The following is a 23,890-nucleotide window of genomic DNA, read 5'->3' as shown; positions in this document are numbered from 1 at the left end:
GTGCAGAGAATCAGAGCCACCTAAAAGCCAAGCAAGGTTTTGGTAGGCCAGCTGAGCTTGAGTTACATAAGATCAGGCCTAGGGACAGGCTCTGTGGTTCCTGTCATTGGCAGGAGGAATAGGAAAAACAACATAAATGCTCCCTTACACACAGCTTCCCCTGCAGATGAGGTGAAAGTGGACCATTCTAACTGCAAAGGGTACTCTGAGCACAAGGAAATGAAGAACGTCAAGAACGAAGCAAGTATTTTTCAGAATTGTGTCAACACTTTGTTACTGTTGTCATGCCCTTGAGGCTACAAAAAGTGCCAACTTCAATGTGATTCTAAAATCCATACTAATATTTCATCAAACATCTGGGAGAGCCTATTAAGTTTGCTGCTACGTTATGGGTTTATTTCCCTTCCCAAGAAAAGAAAGTCTTCTACTCACCTTGTATCAATCGTCACAAGAGGAATGTTCAGAAGTTTAACATCATTGAAAATAAACATCCAAAGATCTCTCGCCCAGGACGGAGAGTGTGGGTTGACCAGCAGGTCAAGGTTGCCGTCCCTGTCCACGCAGGAGATCACGCTCGCCAGGAGGGGAGTCACAGCGCCCTGGACCCGCTTCCAGAGAGTCTGCCTGTGAGTGGGAGAGACAAGTCCACTCAGGTTAGAAGGACCACAGACCATACTGGGATGCCCAAATCCTTTTCACATTTTGTGCCTTCATGGCAGTAACAAAATATCTGCTCTACTATTCCCACACTACAGCTGTGTTTTTCATGTTTTGTACATCATTTTTAAGTACTAGAAGAGATTAAATCAAACTAAGATTAGAGGCAGGTCAGGAAGCAACAGTTAGAACTGGACATGGAACAACAGGCTGGTTCCAAATAGGTAAAGGAGTACGTCAGGGCTGTATATTGTCACCCTGCTTATTTAACTTACATGCAGAGTACATCGTGAGAAATGCTGGGCTGGAGGAAGCACAAGCTGGAATCAAGATTGCCGGGAGAAATATCAATAACCTCAGATATGCAGATGACACCACCCTTATGGCAGAAATGAAGAGGAACTTTAAAAGCCTCTTGATGAAAGTGAAAGAGGAGAGTGAAAAAGTTGGCTTAAAGCTCAACATTCAGAAAACGAAGATCATGGCATCTGGTCCCATCACTTCATGGCAGATAGATGGGGAAACAGTGGAAACAATGGCTGACTGTATTTTTCTGGGCTCCAAAATCACTGCAGATGGTGATTGCAGCCATGAAATTAAAAGATGCTTACTCCTTGGAAGGAAAGTTATGACCAACCTAGACAGCATATTCAAAAGCAGAGACATTACTTTGTCAACAAAGGTCCATCTAGTCAAGGCTATGGTTTTTCCAGTGGTCATGTATGGATGTGAGAGTTGGACTATAAGAAAGCTGAGTGCCCAAGAATTGATGCTTTTGAACTGTGGTGTTGGAGAAGACTCTTGAGAGTCCCTTGGACTGCAAGGAGATCTGATTAGTCCATCCTAAAGGAAATCATTCCTGAATATTCATTGGAAGGACTGATGTTGAAGCTGAAACTCCAATACTTTGGCCACCTGATGTGACAAGCTGACTGATTTGAAAAGACCCTGAAGCTGGGAAAGATTGAGGGCAGGAGGAGAAGGGGATGACAGAGGATGAGGTGGTTGGATGGCATCACTGACTCAATGGACATAGGTTTGGGTGGACTTCGGGAGTTGGTGATGGACAGGCGTGCTGCAGTACATGGGGTCACAAAGAGTCAGACATGACTAAGTGAATGAACTGAACTGAAATGAAGATTAGAGGTAGAACTTGAAAGGTCCTTAATTTTACCTCTAATAGACAGGAATTAGTTCATTGAAAAGGCCAAGTAGTATTGTTTTGTTACATACTTGTTTTCCAGAACAAGTCATCTATGCTCTATAAATAAATCAAAGAATGACCAAATTCACTTGAAAAGTATGTCATTTGAAGAAAATCAGTTGTGAATAGAATATAATAAAGAAACCAAAGTAAACTCATTTCACATTACATTAAACAAGAAAGCATGTCTTTTTCTAACTCACTTCAGCCGTGTCTGACTTTTTGTGACCCTATAGACTGTAGCCCACCAGGCTCCTCTGTCCATGGGATCCTCCAGACAAGAATACTGGAGTGGGTTGCCATGCCCTCTCCAGGGGATCTTCCCGACCCAGGGATCGAACCTACATCTCTTACGTCTCCTGCATTGGCAGGCACGTTCTTTACCACTAGGGCTACCAGGGAAGCCCAGCAAATGTAGGAAGTTCAGTAAGTGAAGGGGTGGTGTCAAGGGTACATAGAAAATATAGATTTTTAAGAAGCATTTATCTAAAATCCATACAGAGGAACCACGAGAAACAAAAATAATTCCAGGTCCAAATCTGATCCTTCAGCAGGTACAACAGGGAAAGAAACGAAAAATAACTAGAGAAAAACATAGAAGCAGAAAAGCCCTACAGTTACAAAACCAGCATCAGTAAGCTCACATGGTCAATTCAACCTAGATGTTCCCACATGTCCTTCTTGCCAACAGTATGGAGATACATCCCTGCTGAATCCAAGCCTCTGGATGAGTTAAGTGTTTTCCTGGAGTAAAAGAAACTGAGGGCCAGATTGGTGAAGTCCCAGGTCTTAGATGACCTTGCAGATGGGGTGGGCGGCATCTTCCACTGCCCACCGTGGGATGCAGAGCAATACCCTCACCCTCAACCATACAGGTTGGCATGGACTAGTCTTGAGCACAGCATCAAGGTTTGTAGAAAAAGGACCACGGACAGTAAGTGAATACTTTGGGTCTTATTTTCGTGGTTATCAAATAACTTCATGCAGGAAGTCTAGGAAAAAAACGTTCTTCCCTACATATCTAACACCTCTTTAATTTGCCAACTAAAAGGGCAACCATGCCTATGGTGATGCACATGGTGGTAAAAGTTTACATCTGATAAGAACAGATGTTCTGGTTTTTGTTTGTTTTTTTGCTATGAAAAAATTTAAAACACACAAAAGTACAGAAAAGAGTCAAGCAAACCCCATACAACTTACCACCCAGATTATCTTGTGCTCTTCAGGGAAAAAAGGTCGATGGCTCTAAATTTCTCAGAGGTTTGGAAGGAAGCAGCCCCTCAGCTTGGAGAGCCGTGCGCCCAGCCCCTCCCCGCCCCCGGGGCTTCCTTTCCTGGCAGTACCTGAACGTGCCGGCCTCCTGTAGAGCGTCCTGATTGGAGGCCTCCCTCATCACCCAGTCCTTCACATTGCAGATAGCGTTTTCTTCCTGCTTCATTAAAAGGACGTAGAGGCGCATCTTAGCGACCAGCAAGAAAGTGGCTGTGGAAAAGCAGAGCAGACGTGCATTCAGCACATCCCTGGGCATCGAGCAGTGGGCCTGGCATCCCGGACCCATCCCAGCAGGAAGGGAAGCCCGTCTCCTTTGGCCAAGCCGAGTCTACAGAAATCCCAGAGGCACACATAGATTGCCAGAGAGCCAGCTGCTTCTGGGAGCCATGGAGAGCTACAGCGGGGGGTGACTCAGGGACTGATGGAGGAGCTCGGCTGGGGTGTGGACAAGAGGGGCTCCCACACCTCTGTACTCACTGTCTTCGTCTAGGAGGCTGAGGAGGATGGACACCCTCTGAACACTGCGCTGACAGTCCTCGTTCTGGTCTCTGAGCATGCCCACGGCACCCTGAATACAGCTTCTCAGCAGCCTGGTGGTGTCCAGGATCTGTGTCTGTCGACAGACAATCAAGCCTTCCATTTCTGCTACTTACACGTCAAGAAAAGCCAGGTGATGGCAGATCTGAGATCCAGGCACTGGGTGCAGGGGCACAGTTTTCCTCCTGCCCAAGCTCCCACCACATGCCCTTGTCAAGTTCCCCTGAGAACCACTGTGAAGGAATTCCCTGGAGGTCCAGTGATTAGGACTTTGCACTTTCATTGCCGTGGGCCTGGGTTCAATCCCTGGTCAGGGAACTATTAATAAGACCCTGCAACCCATGTCGTGTGGCCAAAAAAAAAAAAATCCACTACAAGACAATCCTATGTGCCTGGAGACCTTATCAGTGGTCAAGCAACAGAGCAAAACTGTCCAGGGGACACCAGGAAAAGCCAAGGTCAGATCTGCTGCTGGTGACCCACCTGCACTCACAGAGGCAGGGAGAGGAGTGCTGGGCTGAGCCCTGGCCAGCTGAGTCCACTCCTCGGACCCCTGGGTGTAAATCTAAGGAAGCGGAGCCCACAGCCTGAGGGCTTAGAGGGCTAGAAAGAGTGAGAATTTATATCATATTCTGGTCCAGAGGCTGGGCTAGCGTTCATCTCAGGACTTACTGTCTCCATTTTTACCTCCGCCACTTGCTGTGATGTGACTGCCTCAGTTTCCATCGCCTCCTCACCATCTTCTTGGGCTCGGCGTCCCACCTCCACTGCAAAGAAGTAAAACAATGGAGCTACTGTTCAGAAGCAGAAGTGGTGGTGGGGAACGCTGGCAACATCGTGTGCGTTGTATGCTGGGGATCTATCCGGGTTTCCCTGGCACCAGCCTCAGGAAGGGGCTCCAAAGGAGAGACCGTCAGTCACACAGATCAGCCTCCAATCGCCCACTGGACGTGGTCCACCAGTGGCAACCCGAGCTTCCATCCTGGGCTCAGATGCCTGATTCGGAAGCCAGGGTAAACAGAATCTGACATGTTCCACAGGCACCTGCAAAGACCTTGTGGAAATACTGTCTTCTCCTGGCCTTGGAAACAGCAGACAGTGCCCTGGATTCATCAGTACTCAGTTCAGCAAATGTGTCCCGAGCTCTTGCCAGGGGGCAGGTGTTGGACTGGGGAACAGTAGCCTAAGCACCTGTCCTTGTAGCAGAGTGCACACCTCCTGGCTTCCGCTCCCACCATCCTACCTCCCCGAGGACCTTTTCTCCAGACTCACCCTTAGCGGGATCTTCTGGTTTAAACAGCTGGCTGATGGCCACATCCTGCAGTTTAGTTACGTCTGAAACCATGACTGTGGATCTCCGGAGGTCATCGATGTGCACAGAATGCCACAGCCCTGGGAAAACAAGCCCAAGAATCTTCCCTGTGTCCTCTGGTTTCTTCCTAACAGTTGTAAGCAGGGATACACCATTGTCCTGACGTTTTAACATACTATTGAATGAATGATTTGTATCCTAAAGTCTAATCCCTTGAATATACACAGGAAACATATAGATGTCATGCTACAGATGTTAACAACTTTAGCATGAAAATCAGTTTTAAGAACTGAAATGACTAATATAAAAAAGTATTTAGAGAAGGCTCATTATACTTTTATAAATGTAGTATTAAACTTTCTGTATCATAATCAGCAGAGGGGTGTGAGACACCAGCAAGGTTTGCCTCTTATTAACTATGAAATTATTAAACTAAAATATTATTTGTCCATTTGCTAGAATTCCAATTTTCTCATACAGGAGATTCCTTGGAGATTCTTTGGGATCAGGTCCCAACAAAACAAATATCACAATAAATCAAACCACACAAGTTTTTTTGGTTTCACAGCGTCTATAAAAATTTTGTTTATACTACACTGTATTTTATTAAGTATGTAATAGCATTATGTCTCAAAACACAATGTACATGCCTTAATTAAAAAATACTTGGGACATTCCTCGTGGTCCAATTGTAAAGAATCCACCTGCCAAAGCAGGAGACACAGGTTCAGTCCCTGGTCTGGGAAGATTACACATGCCTCAGGGCCACTAGGCCTGTGCATCAGAACTACTGAGCCCACGCACCCTAGACCAGTGCTCTGCAATAAGAGAAGCCACCACAATAAGTCTGAGCACCACAACTAGAGAAAGCCCAAGCACAGCAATGAAGACCCAGGGCAGCCAAAAGTAAACAAATAAAAATACTGCACACACACAAAAGAAAACAACCAAAAAATACCACATTGCTAAAAAATGCTAACCATCATCCTAGCTTTCATCTAGTCGTAGTAGTAACACCAAAGGTCACTGATCACAGGTCACCACAGCACACACAATAATGAAAATGCTTGAAATATTTTGAGAATTATCTCAAACACATGAGACAATTCAGAGACATGACGTGAGCAAAGGCATTCAGAAAAATGGCGCTGAAAGACTTGGCACAAGCCTTCAGTTTGTCAGAACTGCAGTATCTGTGGAGTGCAATAAAGCAAAGTGCAAGTAAACAAGATGTGCCTATGTAGTAAATATTTGGTGAGTCTTCATCAGGAAAAAAAGAGAGAGATTAAAGATAGCATTTTCTGGCCCCAGAAGCAGGCATTAAGTATCCACACATTCATAACAATGCTAGTGGGAAATATCTCTCTGCATTATCCATATAGTAAAAGGGGAGGAACCAGAGATTAATCAAGCATGTATCAACAAATAATGAAGTACTGTATGTTGTAGCAGGAGTCTGAAGATGAAGCGTTTTTGTTTTTTTTTTTTTGCATCAATCAGCTTTAAGAACGGAGAAGGCAATGGCACCTCACTCCAGTACTCTTGCCTGGAAAATCCCATGGACAGAGGAGCCTGGTAGGCTGCAGTCCATGAAGTCTCTAAGAGTCGGACATGACTGAGCGACTTCATTTTCACTTTTCACTTTCATGCATTGGAGAAGGAAATGGCAACCCACTCCAGTGTTCTTGCCTGGAGAATCCCAGGGACGGGGGAGCCTGGTGGGAGGCCGTCTATGGGGTTGCACAGAATCAGACACAACTGAAGCAACTTAGCAGCAGCACCAGCTTTAAGAAATTTAATCGCATTTGAAACAAATACAGTTGAGATTATGTGTGTGTGCTCAATCACTCAGTTGTGTCTTACTCTTTGTGACCCCATGGACTGTAGCCTGCCAGGCTCCTCTGTCCATGGAAATTTTCCATGGACAGAAATTTTCTGGCAATTTCCCAGGCAAGGAAATGGAGTGGGTTGCCATTTCTTCCTCCAAGCAATCTTCCCGACCCAGAGATCCAGCCTGCATCTACTGTGTCTCCTGCATTGGCAGGCAGATTCTTTACCACTGAGCCACCTGGAAAGACCCCTGAGAGTAACATTAATCTTCTAATATCAGACTTTGTACATCATAGGACCAAACAGTGGCTTGGGGAAAGAATCCAGCAGCAACGTAGGAAACTGCCTGCAATGCAGCAGATGTAGGTTTGATCCCAGGGTCGGGAAGTATCCAGGATATCCTGGAGATGGAATTGGCAACCCACTCCTGGAAAATCCCAGGGACAAAGGAGCCTGGCGGGCTACAGTCCATGGGGTCACAAGAGTTGGACATGTCTTAGCGACTAAACCACCACCACCACAGGACCAAATTAGAAATAACTTAAATATTATTATACAAACATATTTACAAATACTTCAGTCCTACCTCCATGGAATCCTACATAGGACGTTCCACTTCCCATCCGGGACAGTTTTGTGATAAAATTGACTAAGATATAGTTCTTATTTCCTTGTATCTTATTGATTTCATTCATAGCAGAATACCTAATTTAAAAACAAAAAGCAAAGACAAAATAAAACAAAAAAACAAAGCAAATAAGCAAAATGAACATTGCAGAATGGCTAAAGGGTGTCCTCAAAGAGGTCAAGTTTCATCTCACTTTTTTTTTAACTTTAAATAAATTTCACACCTTCATGCTTGTTATCCTCTCTTACAAGAGAACAGGGGCAAGACTTCTCTAAATAATCTCATTTCTTTCCCCCATTCTTGTGTTCCTCTCCTTTGAAATGGCATTTTTTATTGAATAGGAACCCTCTCTTATAACGCTTAATAAGCTTCGTCAGATGCTACTAAGGGTAAGGGCAGTGCTCTTGTCCATTTCAAGAAACAGAGTTCTGTGGACAACCAAAGGACAAAGAATCATGATATGAAATATAGCTTCCAATGCTTTAGAGGGTCCAAAAATTACTTTTAACATCAAGTAATAAGGGGATGCAGTTAATTCTAAAAGCATCAAATTTCCACTATAAACAACTTAAAGCTGTCAAATAAACACAACTGAAAGCATTTAAATACCATTAAGGCCCCTGAACTTGCAGTAAATTCATATCCCATAATTTAAAATGAATAATGACCAAATCATGTCAGCTAAAATATGTTTCAAGGATACTCTCTTATATTCTGCTAATATTCTGTTATTTATACTTCTTGCATTGGCTATTTTTCCATTGGTAAGAGCCTTTTCTCTCTTGGTTTCCTCAGTCCATATTTAGGGGAATAAAAATGAAGAATAATTTTTATTTCTATGTTTACTCTGATACTATACAGTTTTTAAGGAAGAAATTCTTTAGGAGCTCCTGAATAAATTTGGGGTATCCTATGTAGTTTCTGAGAAAAAGAAAAAAACATACTTTGCTGAGGCGATGAGCTGAGCACTCTGACTTCCATCTTCAAAATCTGTTTGAATAACAAGAATTTTACAACTGGCTGTGTGAGCTAAGCAGTTTCTGAAAGAAAAAGGAAATTATCCAAGTGAGTTTTCTGTCCTAAAAATTGGTGATAATATTCTCCAAAGTGTTGGGAAACATAAGGGGTATATAGGAAAACTATTCAAGTGGGATTTTCCTCTGTAAGGTGAGTCGACATGCTAGTGGAGAGAGAAAAAAGCCCCAATAGATGCCTCCTAATGAGACATAAGGATGCTGGATTCAAAAAGGATGTTTTCACAGAGGATAACAGAGATCAGGACACTTGGAGAAGTAAAACGCATCCTTTTCAGAGTCACATGTTCACAAGGTTCACTAGCCAAAGCTGGTTAGAAAACACCAGTGGTTAATAGTCACACATATGAAATACAAAGTGGTTGATCCTGAGGAGGGAGAGGAGCGGGAGGGGAGGGCAGGGATCCTTACCGAACTTCCTTGAGGAAAGAGTACTCGGTGTCAAACTGTTGCAGTGACAGGATGGTGAGTTTCACAGCCCAGTCCTTTACTTCTGATTCTAAAAGGTCACAGTCATGACTGGTTAGCAGCCTGGAGAACGTAGTGATCTGCAAAGGCAGGAAATTAAAATCATTCCATGGAATGCAAGAAAGCGTTGTCTCCTAGATTCAGATCCAAGAAACATGAGGATGCTCAGCAAATATCTTCTATGGGCTCTTCATTGTGCAGTTGGTACAGAGATCCAACTGGGAGTCCAAACCCAGAGGAGTTTTCTAACATGAGGTGGTGCTAAGGCAAACAGAACCTACAGGATCAAAGGTATTAGAGAGAAGACTCATCCTGCCCCTAAGATGCCTTTGAATCTTCTTCCTAGATTCCAACATCTTTTCCTGCTTTGAACCCTGCTTGTGATGATACCTTAGCGCTCAGAACAAATACCACTTGTCCTTTGCAATCTTACTTCAAACTTTCCGTGGAGCCGGCCATTGAGGTCTTCCCCACATCTGTTAACCAAATCTCCCCTGCTACTGGATCACACCACACAGTGCAACCAGCATACTCCTTAAGGGCACGCTGCCAGGTCCTGAATCATTATCTCCAGGCTGGCCTTACCACTCAGCTTCCCATTCCTATATCCAATTGATGACAGACTACCTAGATGTTACAGGAACATCAAAGCCCATCCCAAATGGAATCCATCATTGCCTCCACCAGACTTGTTGCTCATAACTAGTTTGTGATTGGCAGGAAAGCTATGACAAACCTAGACAGTATATTAAAAAGCAAAGACATCACTTTGCCAACAAAGGTCTGTATAGTTAAAGCTATGGTCTTTCCAGGAGTCACGTATGGTTGTGAGAGCTGGACCATAAAGAAGGCAGACTGCTAAAGAATTGATGTTTTCAAACTGTGGTGCTGGAGAAGACTCTGAGAGTCCCTTGGACAGCAAGGAGATCAAATCAGTCAATTTTAAAGGAAATCAACCCTGAACATTCATTGGAAGGACTGTTGCTGAAGCTGAAGTACCAATACGTTGGCCACCTGATGTGAACAGCTGATTCACTGGAAAAGACCCTGATGCTGGGAAAGACTGAAGGCAGGAGGAGAAGGGGACAACAGAGGATGTGGTGGTTGGATGGCATCCCCGATACAACAGACACGAAGTTGGGAAAACTCTAGGAGATGGTGAGAGACAGGGAAGCCTGTCATGCTTTAGTCCATTGGGTCACAAAGTCAGACATGACTTGTTGACTGAAGAACAACAAAGATGTGATTAACCAAACTTCTGGTCAACCAAGGAAGAATCCATGGAGTCATCCTTAGCCTCCTCCATCTCCCAGAGCTCCTATAAAGAATCAATCTTTATCTCTGTCAATATGAATCCTTACTATGTCTCAACTGCATCTGTCCATCCTTTGACTGAACTGGTACTGCAGCCTCACTACTGGTATATCTTATCTGTGAGTCTTTTATCAGACTTTTTTCCCCTTCCTCTCTCAGGTAGTAGGACACATTTCCACACACATTTTCCCCCACTCCCTTTACACAGGAAAGCAAAGCTTCTTGGTGCCACTGAAAAGACCCTCCATGAAGTCTCTATGGCTATATCTCACTCCTATCTCTCAGAACTTAGGGCCTTGAGCTTTGGGCTTCAATAGTAATTAACTCCGGGTTTCCTGCAAAGACTGGGTGTTTTAAACCTTGACATCCTTGCTCAAGTAGGACCCTCTGCTTATAATACCTTCCAAACCATACTTTACAGTCAGCTTGATGGTCACCTCTTAAAGACGAGTTCGTGACCTCATCCTGATCTGTGTTGCTCCTCTTTGCCTTTGTGGATAACACTATCATAGGCTATCAACAGTACCCATTCATGTTTTTAAACCTTACACTGTATGCTGACCAAGGACAAGCCCTGTGCCAACTCATCTTTATATCCGCAGAGTCCTGATTGCAGTACTCGAATGTGGTATTTCCCTTGTTGAACTGAGCACTGTGCACAGCACTACACAAAAATGGGCACTCAAAACTTGGTAACACTAAACATGTAAAAATATGTAGGTCTCCTTGCACTTACCACGGAGAGGAACCAAAAGTCTAAACACGTTCATTTATGGTCCTATACACTGACTTGCAAAGAATCTTGAATTCCTGATGCTAGGAAGTCAAGGACCCAGAGGTAAAAGAGGAAAAGGGTAAACAGAAAGATAATCACCTCTGTGAAGATGGCATGGCGTTCTGAATCCATTGTGCAAAGGCGAGCCTGGAGGAAGTCTGCAAAGGAGTTATGCTGCTGCCTGTAATAGTATTCTTCTGACAGAGACTGTGCAGTGAACTGGCCTAGTGCGGAAGCATTCAGCCGAACCACAGCATCAGGGGTGGCACAATCCAGCAGCACTGACTTGGCCTGCTCAGAGACTTTCTGGTAACGTTCGCCAGTCAAGGCCTCGTGCCCTAGCTGCTCTATGACCTGGAGCACCACAGAGGCACAGGTGTCTGAGTGGTACCCAATGAAGACGTCAGAAGGGCTGTATTTGGGTCTGGCTAGAAACTGCTCAGCTTTCACATCTATAAACTCCTCCACCCAGACCTTGAGCTCTTCCACAATATTCTTCTGCCATTTCTCCAAAACAGTGTTGATGTCCAGATAGTGCTTCTCCAGCCGGTTAATGAGGGGGATGGGAAAATGTTTGTAGACGACATCTTTCTCCTCAATGACTATCAAGCGGAAATCTGGGTGAACCCGACATTTGACCCGATGGGTCCCCAGACCAAGGTCCACGTACTTCTGACCGCCGAGGTAGACGTAGTATTGATTGAGTGCATCGTAGAGGCTCTCATAGAGGTTCTGCAGGTTGAGCAGCACCACCATCTTGCCAGTTTCCATGCAGATCTTTACTCGGTTGATATTTCGGCAGATCTGGGTATACTCTTGATCTTTGGGAAAACTGGATCCAAAAATAATCTCTGGTTGGTCTGTTTTGAAGAATGCCTGCTGCAGGATCCTCAGGGCCACGTAATTTCTGGTCAGCACAAGCAGGTAGCGGGACTCGGAGTCATCCAGCTCTCTGCCATGCATCTTCTGAAGATGGCCGTATATGTTCTGGTGGATCAGCTGCATGGTGCTGACTTCCTCTGTGTACTTTGCCTCAGGTAAATTGGCTGAAAAGATGTCCAGGGCATGAATGTCATCTTTGCCACTGAAGTTCCGAAGGACAGCTTGTGCGATGTCTTGAGGGGAAGGCTCCTTATTGGAAGCTTTTGCTGCAGCAAAGACCATTTTGATGAGGCTGTAGTAGTCACGAAGCCCAAAGAATTCCTTGTCCTGCCTCTTACACACTGTTTCGTAGGCTTTGGCAAAGGATGTGAAGTATCCTTGGATTTTTTCTTGGACGAGGCGCTCTGAAGCGCAGATTCCCTTGGCACTCTCAATGAGCTCTCTTTCGTTGGGGCTGCCACGTGACACAAATATACCCCGGTTCATCTTGGCAGGATCCAGGGCCCAGTTGGAAATGCCTATGAAGCCAACTTTTTTGTGGGGGGCAGGATCGTCTTCAATGCATCCATCTTCCAGCAATGGGTGCAGCGCCTTCAGGGGCATTTTGGGTGAGTCTTCTGCTAGTCCAACCTCATCTAACACCACCACGGAGACATACTGCTCAAGGTCCTTCCCCTGCTGGAAACGGGCACACTGCTTGAAGGTGCCGATGATGCCCTGGGGGGTGGAATGTGGACTACACTGGAATGACACCAGATGGACCTCCTTCAAGTGCCGGAAGAGGTCCGAGTGTGCAGCCTGGCCTTGCATGGCGTCTGCCACGATGGTCTTGGCGAGAGACTTGGAGCTGCCGGGCTTGCCCACCAGGAAGAGAGGAATCTTGAGCTCAATGCAGATAACCATCATGAAGACGTTCTCCTTCAAAGCCAAGTTCCTGGCGATCGTTTTCCTCAGAGATACATCATTCAGAAATAGATCCTGGGTTTGTGTTATCTCATCTAGGATAACCCTGCTGTCATTATACGGTGCTGGAAAGAACTTGCAGATAGCTTTCCGATAAGATTCCTTTTTCTCTAAAGAGGCGTGGTAACATACCCCGATGGCCAGAACCAGGGACCAGAGGACAGGATCTCTTTCAAAGTCATTTTGGATGACCCCAGTCTCAGAGAGAAAGGAATCCAGCTTAGACAAGAGCATCTCACTGTGGTCGTAAAACCATTTGAAAACTTTCACACAGCGTTCTACATCCCTGAGGCTGACAAAGCTGCACTCATTTTGTCTTTTCCTCATGAAACCCTGAGAGGCAGAAAGCACTTCCGTGATGACATGAGTCTCGCTCTGTACCATCTTGATGGAATTCACCAGTCTCTGGACAATCTGATGGATGTAGAGCTTTTCTGCAGAATCATTCAATTGTCCAAAGTCCCACACCAGGGGGATCAGGCTCGGCGGCAGAGCATGGACACGGTACACCAGCTGCCTCAGGGGGATGGAGCCAAGCCTCTCGGCCGTCTCTTCTGCACTAACCCTGTACCCCAAGCCAGCTGACTCCAGACGGCAAATCATCTCCTGGGTGTGTTTCCGGTAAGGGTTGCAGGCTGCAATGATATGCAAGCCAGAATTCTCAGCCAGGGGCTCGCCACCCACTGTGCGGTCACACAGGACCTCTTTGATGCAGCTTATGGCCTCCGTGGTGTTGGCTTCATCGAAGAACAAGATGGTGTCCAACTGATATTGGGCCTTATTGAAGTGGGCCAGCTCTTCAGCCTCCCTGACCTTGGAGTAGATCATGTCGGCAGTTGTTCCTCCGTGGACCTTGACCAACTTCATGGTTTCAGCATCAGCACCCCCACGCCGCAGGTCACTAAGGAATTTAATGAGTCTGGTTTTCCCGCAGCCGGTTTCTCCCATGATGATGACGGGGATGCCGCACCGGAAGCGCATCTCAATGGCAAGGATCTTCAGCATATTATCCGTGGTAAGCTCGTATGTTTCATCAGGGTCAGTGGCCCACTGGATGCCCAATGCCAGGCACAGCTTTTCAAGTTTCTTATGTCTGGGCAGCTGGTCAAAGTCAACGTTGAAGGGCACCCTCTGAAGCAACAGTCCCTGGTACAGTTGCTCTGTCATAATGTCCTTCTTGATTACTTTCCCACTCAAGCGGTCTATGGCATCAACACCACCGTTCTGGTTGGATTGGAAATGGAAACCTATGAACGTCATGGATGTGTGGTCACTGTTGAAAAAAACATATGGGTGGGGCTCTGACTCCCACCTCTTCCGGAGAGAGAAAGGGGCGAGGTCTTCTTCTTTGACCCCATCCATAGTGAATGTGTACTTCCCCGGACTTTGGTCAGACGTGTGAAGTGTAGGTGTGGCGAAATCTCGGGCCATGAAGATCATGAAGGTGACCACAAAGTTCTTGAAGCCCATCAATGTGTCTCCAACAAAGATGGGATCACAGAAGAGAGAGGCCTCACAATCTCGGAGCTGGTAGTTCAGGAACTGAGCAAAGTTCCAAAGTTCTGACCAAGATGGGTTTATCACCCCGCAGTAAATCAGGAGGTGTTGGATGCATTCGCCAGGGCTGCCCTCAACAGAACCTTTTCGGTACTGGAATGTGTCTAGGTTTTCTTTCTGATGGAACCGTCTTAAATATTGGTAAGGTCTCTGGAATATTTCACTACGGAATGCTCTCTGATCCATTCCTGGCTCTTTATAGCTCTGCTGAGGATCCAGCTCCATGTTGATCACTTCTTTGGGAGGTTTGCAGGTCACTTTGGGGAAGACGTCTAGAAAACTGAACTGGGGGACAAGTGCATTCTGGAAAGGAGAGACACAAATGAAGTGAGTTATGGCTGAATTTCCCAAAAAGGGCTTTTGTGTTTTAATCCTCAACATGATCAAGACTACATGGACCTTTATGAAAAATCACTTTTCATGAAGGGCTTTCTGTAGATATCTCCTTGCATGAGGTGTTACCTTCTGCACATTCAGGCATGGTGTGAGCTGCACGTGTAAATAACAAAGCCCTTTTCTACTCAGCCTCTTGGAACTAAATCTCTCCATCAAGCACATACATGCATGTTTGTGTGTGTGTATGAGCATAAAATTCCCTTCAGTTAAGAAATTAATATAATGGAAGTCTCTTTCCCATGTTGGCTGTCATTAAGAAAGACAGTGCCTCTCCTAGCACATGAATTTTCTGCATTCCAATCACCACTGGCATTTAACCCAGATACACAGCACTCACCCCAAAGAGAACAAATCTAAGGTACTAGTAATTAATAAAAGAATCTTTGTATTCCATGCATTATTTAAAACTAAGTTTAAAGATTTTTCTTTACTAACACTGCACTCAGCTACTCTGCTAAGGCAAAAGTGGGGAATCATAAACATGAATAAAAGCGCCTGCCCCCACAGCAGCATGAGAGTGCCCTGATACACACCAGCTTCGAAGGCCTTCGTGGCAAAGTCGAATTCCTTTCTAGGATTTCAATGATATATAAATGACATGGGTTCCGAAGCCACATCTTCCCATTTATATCCATTAAGTACTGGAGAATGAGGAGTTTGAAAAGAAACACCCAAATACCAGTCCGCACCTAAGGATAGAATCATGTGAGTCTATAAATACTTACACAAAAGACAGCAGTCCTCCCAACCCTAAGGACCTTCTTATTCTGCTCTATTTTACAATGATACTGAGTATCAATACATGGAGAATGAAGAAATTCTTTATACTGGAGATAGGGTAGGGCAGGATGTGGAAGCTATGTCTTTCCCTATCCAGCCATTCAGCTAGAACATGGGGGCAACTTACTGAAGTAAAAGTGAAAATGTTGGTCGCTCAGTTGTGCCTGACTCTTTGCGACCTCATGGACTATAGCCTGTCAGGCTCCTCTGTCCATGGAATTCTCCAGACAAGAATACTGGAGTGGGTAGCCATTCCTTTCTCCAGGAGATCTTCCCAACCAGGGATTAAACCTGGGTCTCCTGCATTGCAGGCAGTTTCTTTACCATCTGAACCATCAGGGAAGCTCGACTTACTGAAGAGGTCATGTCAAAGTGGAATATTATGGGTCTCCTCTGATACTTGGCATCCAGGAAAGGCAGAAGGGACCTCAGGACTTCGTTCTCATCCACCTGAGGGTCAATCAATCGAATAACTTTTAGAGGCACTTTTGGTCCATTAAACTGCATTTTCAGCTGGTCCTGCAACCTCTTCACAAAGAGAGACCTTCCTGTTGACGTGAACATATGAAAATTAGATGCCAGGGCCACAGATCAAGAATGAGAATGTCCAGAAAATCACTTCTCCTTGTACAAAATTCAAAACTGATGCAACCTAACATCAGCTTAAAGAATACATACTTGAGCCCTCAAATTTCCTTGCTGTTCCCCACCCAACAGCCCCGCTGCTTCCTGGGACTAAGGATGGGAATCTGAGCACGAGGACAGGACAGGAGCTCGCTTCATGGGGGAGGGGAGCGAGTGTTGCTGGACAGAAGGGAGTACCATTAAAGGGATGCAGTCAACAGAATGGAAATCAGGATGGCGACTGAAGGCGGAGGCATCTGTTTCTTGTCAAGACAGAGGAAATATACCTTGTCCTGATCAGGACCCACATCAATCCCAAAGTATTCAATGGACTTAAAAGAGAGAGAAAGAGAAAAAACAGCAGAGAAGCCAGTTTAAAGGAGGAAGATGGTTCAGCCAAGCTGGGACCAGGTGAGAAAAGTGTCCCACTCCAGTGCAGGGCCTGATTTATAACTTCAGGTGAGTCAATCCTCCGGGGACTTACTTCCCCATCTGCAGCAGGGCTTATCTGAGCTCACCTCACTCCCCACCGGACAAAGAAGGGCCATCAGATGGTCCCTGGGACCGGGGACTCAGCAGCCATTATTACCTACACCCGCTCTCTCCGAGGCTACGATTCCAACACACATGCGGTCCTGGAACACGGCAGCGGCTGACGGGGTCTCTTCCGGGACTCGGAAGTGGTGAGCCAGGTAGGCCTGGATGTCCTTGAGAGGCACCTGAGGGGTGACAAGGACCTTGTGCTGGCTGAAGGCGGAGGGGAGGTAGCAGTGCTCCCGCTCACAGTCACAGACCATCACGAGCCGGTAATGCTCCCGGTGGGGCTGCGTGCACAGCCTCCGGAAGAGTGCCTCTGCCTGGCAGGCCACCTCGTAGCTCAGCTGGTCCGCATATAGCAGGCTATAGACCCTGAGTCCCTGGGAGCCTGGGGTCAGGCAGCGACGCAGGAGCAACGCCACCTCCTCGAACGTGGTTTCTGGGGTGCAGAGCAGCACTTCATCATAGGTGGGCAGGGGCTGGTGTGGGGTCTGCATGTAGATGGCCAGGGCGGCTGGCAGCACCTCAGAGTGGCCACAGACGACGAGGTTGGGCTGGCCCTCCTGTAGGCCGTGGGAGAGCTCCCGCTGCACAGGGGGTCCAGCCATCCTCGCCAGGTGAGAGAGACAGCAGCCAAGGGCCTCCAGGTCCAGGCAGTGAGGCAGGAAGACTCTCATGCATGTCATCGAGAATTCCATGATGGCCCTCAGCTTGTCCACCAGTCTGGACTCAGAGAAGAGCAACAGTAGCAAGTCTTCCACCGCTGTACTCTCTCGGTGGGTGTTGGCCCTTCCACTGGGCCCCCTGCAGGCCTCTGAGATATCCCTAGGGGTGCAGTTGCCTTTGATGAAGGAGAGCATGGTGAGGGCCGCGTCACTGGGCGACTGACTCCCGAGCTCCAAGCCCAGGTAAACCAGCTGCTCAGCAGTGTAGTAGTTGAGGTAAAAGTGCTCAGCTCGCTTCTCTGCCACGAATCTCTCCCAGCAGCCCAGGAAGTCCTCCAGCTGCCGGCAGAGGGCTTCCAGCAGCTGGACGACTGGCCCGCCCTCCACCAGTGGGCCCACTAGCCTCAGACAGAAGTCCAGCCGGACGGAGGCACCGTTTACGGGGGTACAGAACACTTCGGCTGACCAGGCCCTGAACAGCATGTTTCCAGCAGAGTAAAGGTTTATGAAAGACTGGACAAGCCTCTGCACGTTGCAGAACACCTGCAGAGAGAGGACATGTAGTCTAGAATAACACAACAGATTTATAATTCGAAGGGCTGGGGTTCCTGTCCTCCATGGTTCACTGTGGGATCTCAAGCATGAGCTTGATCACGGAAGGTCTTCCTTTCTTATTTCCATAGTCTCTTTCTTAGGAAGCAATATGTTGTGAAGATAAAGGATATCATTTATAAAGTACAAATGAAGTTTACAGATTAAAAATTCATAATCAAAAGGAGAGACTGTTACATAAACCAATATGCCTTTACCATTGTGGTTACTGTGGATTTTGATGAACAATGTCCAACTACATCTTTAAGTATTTTGGGATGCTTGCTGATTTACGGAGTAAATGGACATCTCTTTGGGTCATGAATTCGAAATACATGCACTCTGCAAGACCCACTGGCTCTACTCTCCACAGTTTTAAGAGCAGAGTGATTCGTATGAATTAAAGACAAACTCAATCTCTTCTGACTTCCCAGGCACCTCAGCAGTGAGTGCTCAGCCCAAACAGATGGGATTAGGACACTTGCTCCAACGTAGATATAAATCCTTACCTCAGAAAATACCTCTACGACTTCAGCATTGCTGTGTTCTTTCGTGCCAGACATCAGCATCAATTTGTTCAAAAGCTCTTTCAGCTCTTCTAAAGAGTAGTCTCGCTTCTCCTCGTGGCCTCCCTGGCCCTCGGGAAGGATTAAACGAAGAACTGTGTCTGGGGAAATCTGTGGAACAGGGCACAGTCAGAGGTCGATTTGGAGAGGCAGAAACCCCCTGACAACAGCAGCCTGTAAGAGCCTCCTGCAGCTGTGCCTGCAATGTGAGGCTCACCTTTTGGCCATCCGTGGGAGCCTTGATCACATAGATGCCTCTGCTGTTGATTGCTGTCGCCAGGGACAGGGACGAGAGCTCCACAGACCCATGACTCTCCTTCACTGTCTTCAGCCACTCAAGATTCCGGGCAGAGTCACGCTGTCAGGACAGAAGGAGAGAAAATGGGCCGAAGCTTAGGCGTCATCTTCTTCCTGCCACTCTCTCCACCTCTGCCTTCCAGGGACAGACGCCTCCTCCCCTTCTCTGGCCCAGTGTGCCATCACCCACAGGGGAGGCGTCCCTCATCTGCTGCCCACCACTGCCACGGGGTTTGGCGCTCCCTCCTGGGTCAGACGCCGTTGCTGCAATGGCTGTTCCCCTGTGTTCCCACCCAGTGCCCTGGATACGTGGATGGGGAGGGACAGGCATGAGCTCAGCTCTCTGTGAGAAGGCGGCCTTCAGCCGGGCCCCTAACCGGGGATAATGCTGGCTGAAACAAGCACGTGAGCTCTGGGTGCTTCTGCCATTCCTCTTCCCCTCCTTCGCCCTCAGTGGGGTCTCAGCCACCCTCTTAGGCAAGTTATGAACTATAGGCTTGCTTGAACCCTGGTGCAGCTGATTTATGTACACGGATTAAAAATGAATCTGTACCAATTGTGGCAAGTAGGGAAAAATACCAAAATGTATAGCATATTAACTAACAATTACCTCCATTCAGAGAAAACCACTGGTAACATTTTAGCACATTTCCTTTCAATGTTTTTTCCCATATATTTCCACCAGAGAGATCACTCTTATTTACATGCAGTTTTATATCCAGTTTTCTAACAATAGGACAGAGGAAGCACTTCCATTTGGGAAGAAAAACTGTTTTTAAACATCCTTTTAAAAGGCTGCATTAAAAACCTGCCACGCGACTGTGCAGTCATGCCGCTAGTGTTTCTAAGTGATGCTTCACTAAACTTAACCTGCTCTGGAGTCAGAAATAAGACTCACCAGTTTCGTGGGCAGGTTGTGGTCATTATCCAGAGCCTTCCACAGCTCTTTCAGGTGCTGCATGAACTCATCAAAACCCACACTTGTGTCCAGCTCATAGAGCAGGGGCGCGTAACCCTGTACAGCATCGTGGAAGCAAGCCACCCGGTCGACGTCAATGTCATTCTCCCCAGCAGAGATGGAGGCCAGGTCTACGAACACCTTCAGCTCGGTGATGCCTGGGGCAGGAGGGGTAGATGAATGCAGGGCTACCCTGTGATGACAGGAGCCCCATATCTGGAATAGTGCTCCTTACTGGTGCTATTCCTGGATAGTGGATTTTTAGGGTTTTCCCACTCTTTGCTTCAGTAAGAACCTGGGGCACTTTTTCTTTTGCCATTTATGTTCTTTAGTGGCTAAGTCATATCCAACTCTTTTGCAATCCCATGGACTAGCCTGCCAGGCTCCTCTGTCCATCGGATTTCCCAGGCAAGAACACTGGAATGTGTCACCATTTTCTTCTCCAGGGGATCTTCCCGACCCAGGGATCAAACCCGACTCTCCTGCTTGGCAGGCAGATTCTTTACCACTGAGCCACCAAGGAAGCCAAGTCATTCATGTTGATACTACTGAACAAGACCTGACCTTACTGAACAACACCAATGTCTGGGCATTGCATAGGTTTTTTGTGTGTATGTCTTATTTCATGTAATCCATGTAATATTGCCATTTCATTATTAAAAGTAAGCTTAGCTGGTAAATAACATGTTGACAGTCATCTACAATCAACGGCTGCTTAGTAATCAAACGAAGCAGTGAAGCTGGGATGAGATGAGCACGCAGCTCATCCCCTGTCCCTGGACAGCAGGGCCATCCACCTTCCTTCTTTCCTGCCTCCTTCTTCCCTCCATACATTAATTCTGCCAAAATCACCCAAGCTACAGAGCTAAAAAGACTGCCAAGCCTGTGCACAACAATAAGTAGATGCGATTACATTTAGAAGACTGCCTTGGCTTCTAGTAAAAAAAAAAAAAAAAACAAGCAAAGGAAAAAGCTAAAGGGACATAATTTTTAAAAAATTATCACCTGCTGTTCACAGCATGCATCCAGAGTGAGAAGCAAAAAAAAGTAGCCAAGGAAATGGCTTTTACACCATCAAATGAGTTATACTATCTTGATATAAATTCTACCTACAAACCTAGGCACACCTTGCACATTTACCTAATGAATACAGATGAAAACTTGCTAAGAGACTAGATTTTAATTATTCCAATCACTAAAATAAAAGGAGAATTATGGGAGGTGATGGAGGGCTAATTATAGTTACAATGGCAATCATATTATAAGATAGAAATGTATTAAAGCAATGTGTCATGTACCCTAAGTTTACGCAATGCTATAAGGAAAATAGTAAAGTGAAAGTCGCTCAGTTGTGTCTGACTCTTTGCCACCCCATGGACTATACAGTCCATGGAATTCTCCAGGCCAGCATAGTGGAGTGGGTAGTCTGTCCTTTCTCCAGGGGATCTTCCCAACACAGGGATCAAATCCTGGTCTCCCACATTGCAGGTGGATTTCTTTCCAGCTGAGCCACAAGGGAAGCCCAAGAATACTGGAGTGGGTGGCCTATCCCTTCTCCAGCAGATATTCCCAACCCAGGAATTGAATCAGGGTCTCCTGCAATTACAGGCAGATTCTTTACCAATTGAGTTATGAGGGAAGCCCTTATATGTAAAATACATTTCAATTTAAAAAGTTTGAATGTAAAAAATGCAGAACATGATCAAGGGAGTGACTTCCCAGAAGTTCAGGAAGACCACCCTGTGAACCATCTAAATAATCTCCAGCCTTCTGGCCACCACAGCGACAGACTGTACCTCTGAGAGCCTCCTGGACCCAACTAGTGAACTCCTTTCTCTGGGACAACTCCTTCAGACACTGACACCGAGTCTCATCAATATCCTGCAGAAGCTTTTTGGCACGGATAATTTGCTGGTTGATATGGTCCAGTTTTTTGTGGCGAAAGTTGTCCAAGACAGTCTAAGAAAGTCATCAAAGAAAGCTGTCAAAGACAGTCTGCAAGACAAGGCAGTATGTGGGCTGAAACTGGCTCCTGGAACCCCAAGAAGAACTGTCCCAATAGTCGCTCCCACCAAACTTCTAAAACCGACACTAGCAGTCACACTACTGGTAAACAAAGGTAAACACAAAGCCCTTGGCATATTCAGGCATTGAATAAAATACAAATAACCCTGGAGGAAGCTGCGAAATCATCTTGCCCAGTTTTTCAAAGCCAGAGATCTGGGATCTCCCCACAACTGCCCCAGCCCCAACCCCAGGAGTCCCCAGTAAATAACTTACAAAGCTTAGTAAGGTGTAGAGAACACTGAAGTCACCAGTCAGGCCCAAATTCTCTTTGACCTCCAAGATGACCTTGGCTGAGTCGACAGCCTGATGCAGGTGATGGTATTCCTTGATCTGCTGGACTCGCTCCTCGATCCAATCCTTCTGGTCTCTGGCATACAGAGCACACATGGTCTGGAGGTCTTCAGTTAGGTCGCTGTATTTATTCACAAAGTCCTTGAAGATGTCATCAATTTCCCCAAATGTGACCTCCCCTGACTTCAGATCCTGATACAGTTTCGTAAACCTTTTGAAACAAGGACAATATAAAAATTCATACAGGTTTTCAGGCTGAAATATCTCCCTTTCCAAGTTCTCTTCTGGCTCACTCAGCTCCTGTGCGGCTTCTGCCCAGAAGATCTGGAAGATGTGACTGTCCTTTAGCAAATATGCGTTTTTGGCCATTTCTTGGACTTCAGGGCTCAGGTTATAATGTGTTGTCCACGTCGAGTCAAGGGAGGAGGCTGACAAAGTCACTGTCACAGCTTGGTTTAACTTTTTCCCACTGAGGTCTTCTGAATGTCTTTCAGCAATCTCTCCAAAATCCACTTTTAAAACCATAAGAGAATGTCAAGTCAAACTCTATTCACAATATCATTTTATTTTACTTTCCCAGTTTTCACTCCCCTTGCTGCTCTTAAGGAAATACAAGTGAACACACTTGCTGGCATTTGTTCTCAGTGAGTGTCCTTAAATCTTCACCCTCGCCTTGCTTATCAGTTTTCTTGACAAAGAAGGCTTTGCAACTTCTGGGTGTAGATGACCATTTGAAATCTGCACATGTTTCCACTCCCTCCCCAAATCCTGCTGCAGTGATAGAAGTGAGATTGTTTTTCAAAAGCCATAAAGCAACAGGGCTGGGAAGTATAGAAAAGGAGACCACAGCAACAAAACTTTGGAACGTGAAAAGCAGATGTGCTGAGGGTAAACAATGTTTCAAGGCTGAGAACTTGGGGTCTTAGCCCATAGTGGGGAAACCCGAGATTCTGCCAGGTGTCTGTCATCACAGAATTCCCCACATGCACACACGCTGGCTGCACAGATGCTGGAATTTCGGAGGTGGTGATGAAATAAGGAGGACTGGGCTGAAAGTCTGCATAACAAGTCATCAAACAGGCTCATTTTCATCCCAACCCATTCCATCAGCAGGCTGATGGCACCTCTTCCACCCTGGCATGCAACAGGTAGTATATTATAGAGAGGCTCTACAGGGCTCACAGAGGGCTCTCTGGATTGGGGGTTTCAGGTACACGGCGGAATAAAGGCATTTCCAGACACCTACCCTTCGTCAGGAAGCTAATGGTTGGTATGTGCCACTAAATTTGAGAAGCTAGAAAGGAGAAGAAAGAACACAGGGAGTAGAAGGAAGGACTGAGGCTAGATACGCCTCTTGGATGCTGAGAACCCTCCAGCCCTCATTTCTATCTTGACTCCTAGAGACCTGGCAGGCAGCCCTATATCTTCCAGGCAAGAGACTGGTGATCTGAGCAGCCCAAGAGAGAGGAGCTAAAGATATAGGCTATTTCAAAGCCTAGGCATCCCACCCTCAGAATCCCCCACCAGGGCGTTAGTCCCCCCTCTTAATATAAACAGATAAAAAAGAATTCTAGACAGAGGAGCAAAGCCTTAAACATGAAAAATAGACATTAAAACATACCAAGAGATAAAAGCACCTTGGAGGAAAGAGGAAACTATTTAAGAAAAAGAAAATCTCTAAATCA

General features: G+C 46.2%; 1 protein-coding gene across 4 annotated transcripts in view; it reads right to left on the bottom strand.

The window, feature by feature from the left end:
- The window catches only part of RNF213 (ring finger protein 213), a 120,450-nt gene that overhangs the window by 36,452 nt on the left and 60,108 nt on the right, over window positions 1-23,890 (bottom strand). For 3 of the 4 annotated variants that reach the window (XM_040244773.1, XM_040244770.1, XM_040244772.1), the window contains 17 exons: window positions 22,128-22,717; window positions 21,644-21,806; window positions 19,788-20,005; window positions 18,810-18,950; window positions 18,536-18,703; window positions 16,823-17,978; window positions 15,964-16,157; window positions 15,363-15,518; window positions 11,131-14,736; window positions 8,886-9,022; window positions 8,385-8,480; window positions 7,399-7,517; window positions 4,943-5,062; window positions 4,343-4,437; window positions 3,611-3,746; window positions 3,205-3,343; window positions 433-624 (listed from right to left, as the gene is read on the bottom strand). In XM_040244773.1, coding sequence (XP_040100707.1) covers window positions 433-624; window positions 3,205-3,343; window positions 3,611-3,746; window positions 4,343-4,437; window positions 4,943-5,062; window positions 7,399-7,517; window positions 8,385-8,480; window positions 8,886-9,022; window positions 11,131-14,736; window positions 15,363-15,518; window positions 15,964-16,157; window positions 16,823-17,978; window positions 18,536-18,703; window positions 18,810-18,950; window positions 19,788-20,005; window positions 21,644-21,806; window positions 22,128-22,717 — 7,426 coding nt within the window. The remainder of the gene's footprint in view (window positions 1-432; window positions 625-3,204; window positions 3,344-3,610; window positions 3,747-4,342; window positions 4,438-4,942; window positions 5,063-7,398; window positions 7,518-8,384; window positions 8,481-8,885; window positions 9,023-11,130; window positions 14,737-15,362; window positions 15,519-15,963; window positions 16,158-16,822; window positions 17,979-18,535; window positions 18,704-18,809; window positions 18,951-19,787; window positions 20,006-21,643; window positions 21,807-22,127; window positions 22,718-23,890) is intronic. The other variant, XM_040244771.1, reaches the window with a different exon arrangement.

This window comes from Oryx dammah, unplaced genomic scaffold (genome assembly GCF_014754425.2).
Source record: "Oryx dammah isolate SB20612 unplaced genomic scaffold, SCBI_Odam_1.1 HiC_scaffold_8, whole genome shotgun sequence".
Taxonomy (NCBI): Eukaryota; Metazoa; Chordata; class Mammalia; order Artiodactyla; family Bovidae; genus Oryx; species Oryx dammah.
Note: the sequence above shows the minus strand (reverse complement) of the source record. Positions and strands in the feature narration are given on the sequence as shown.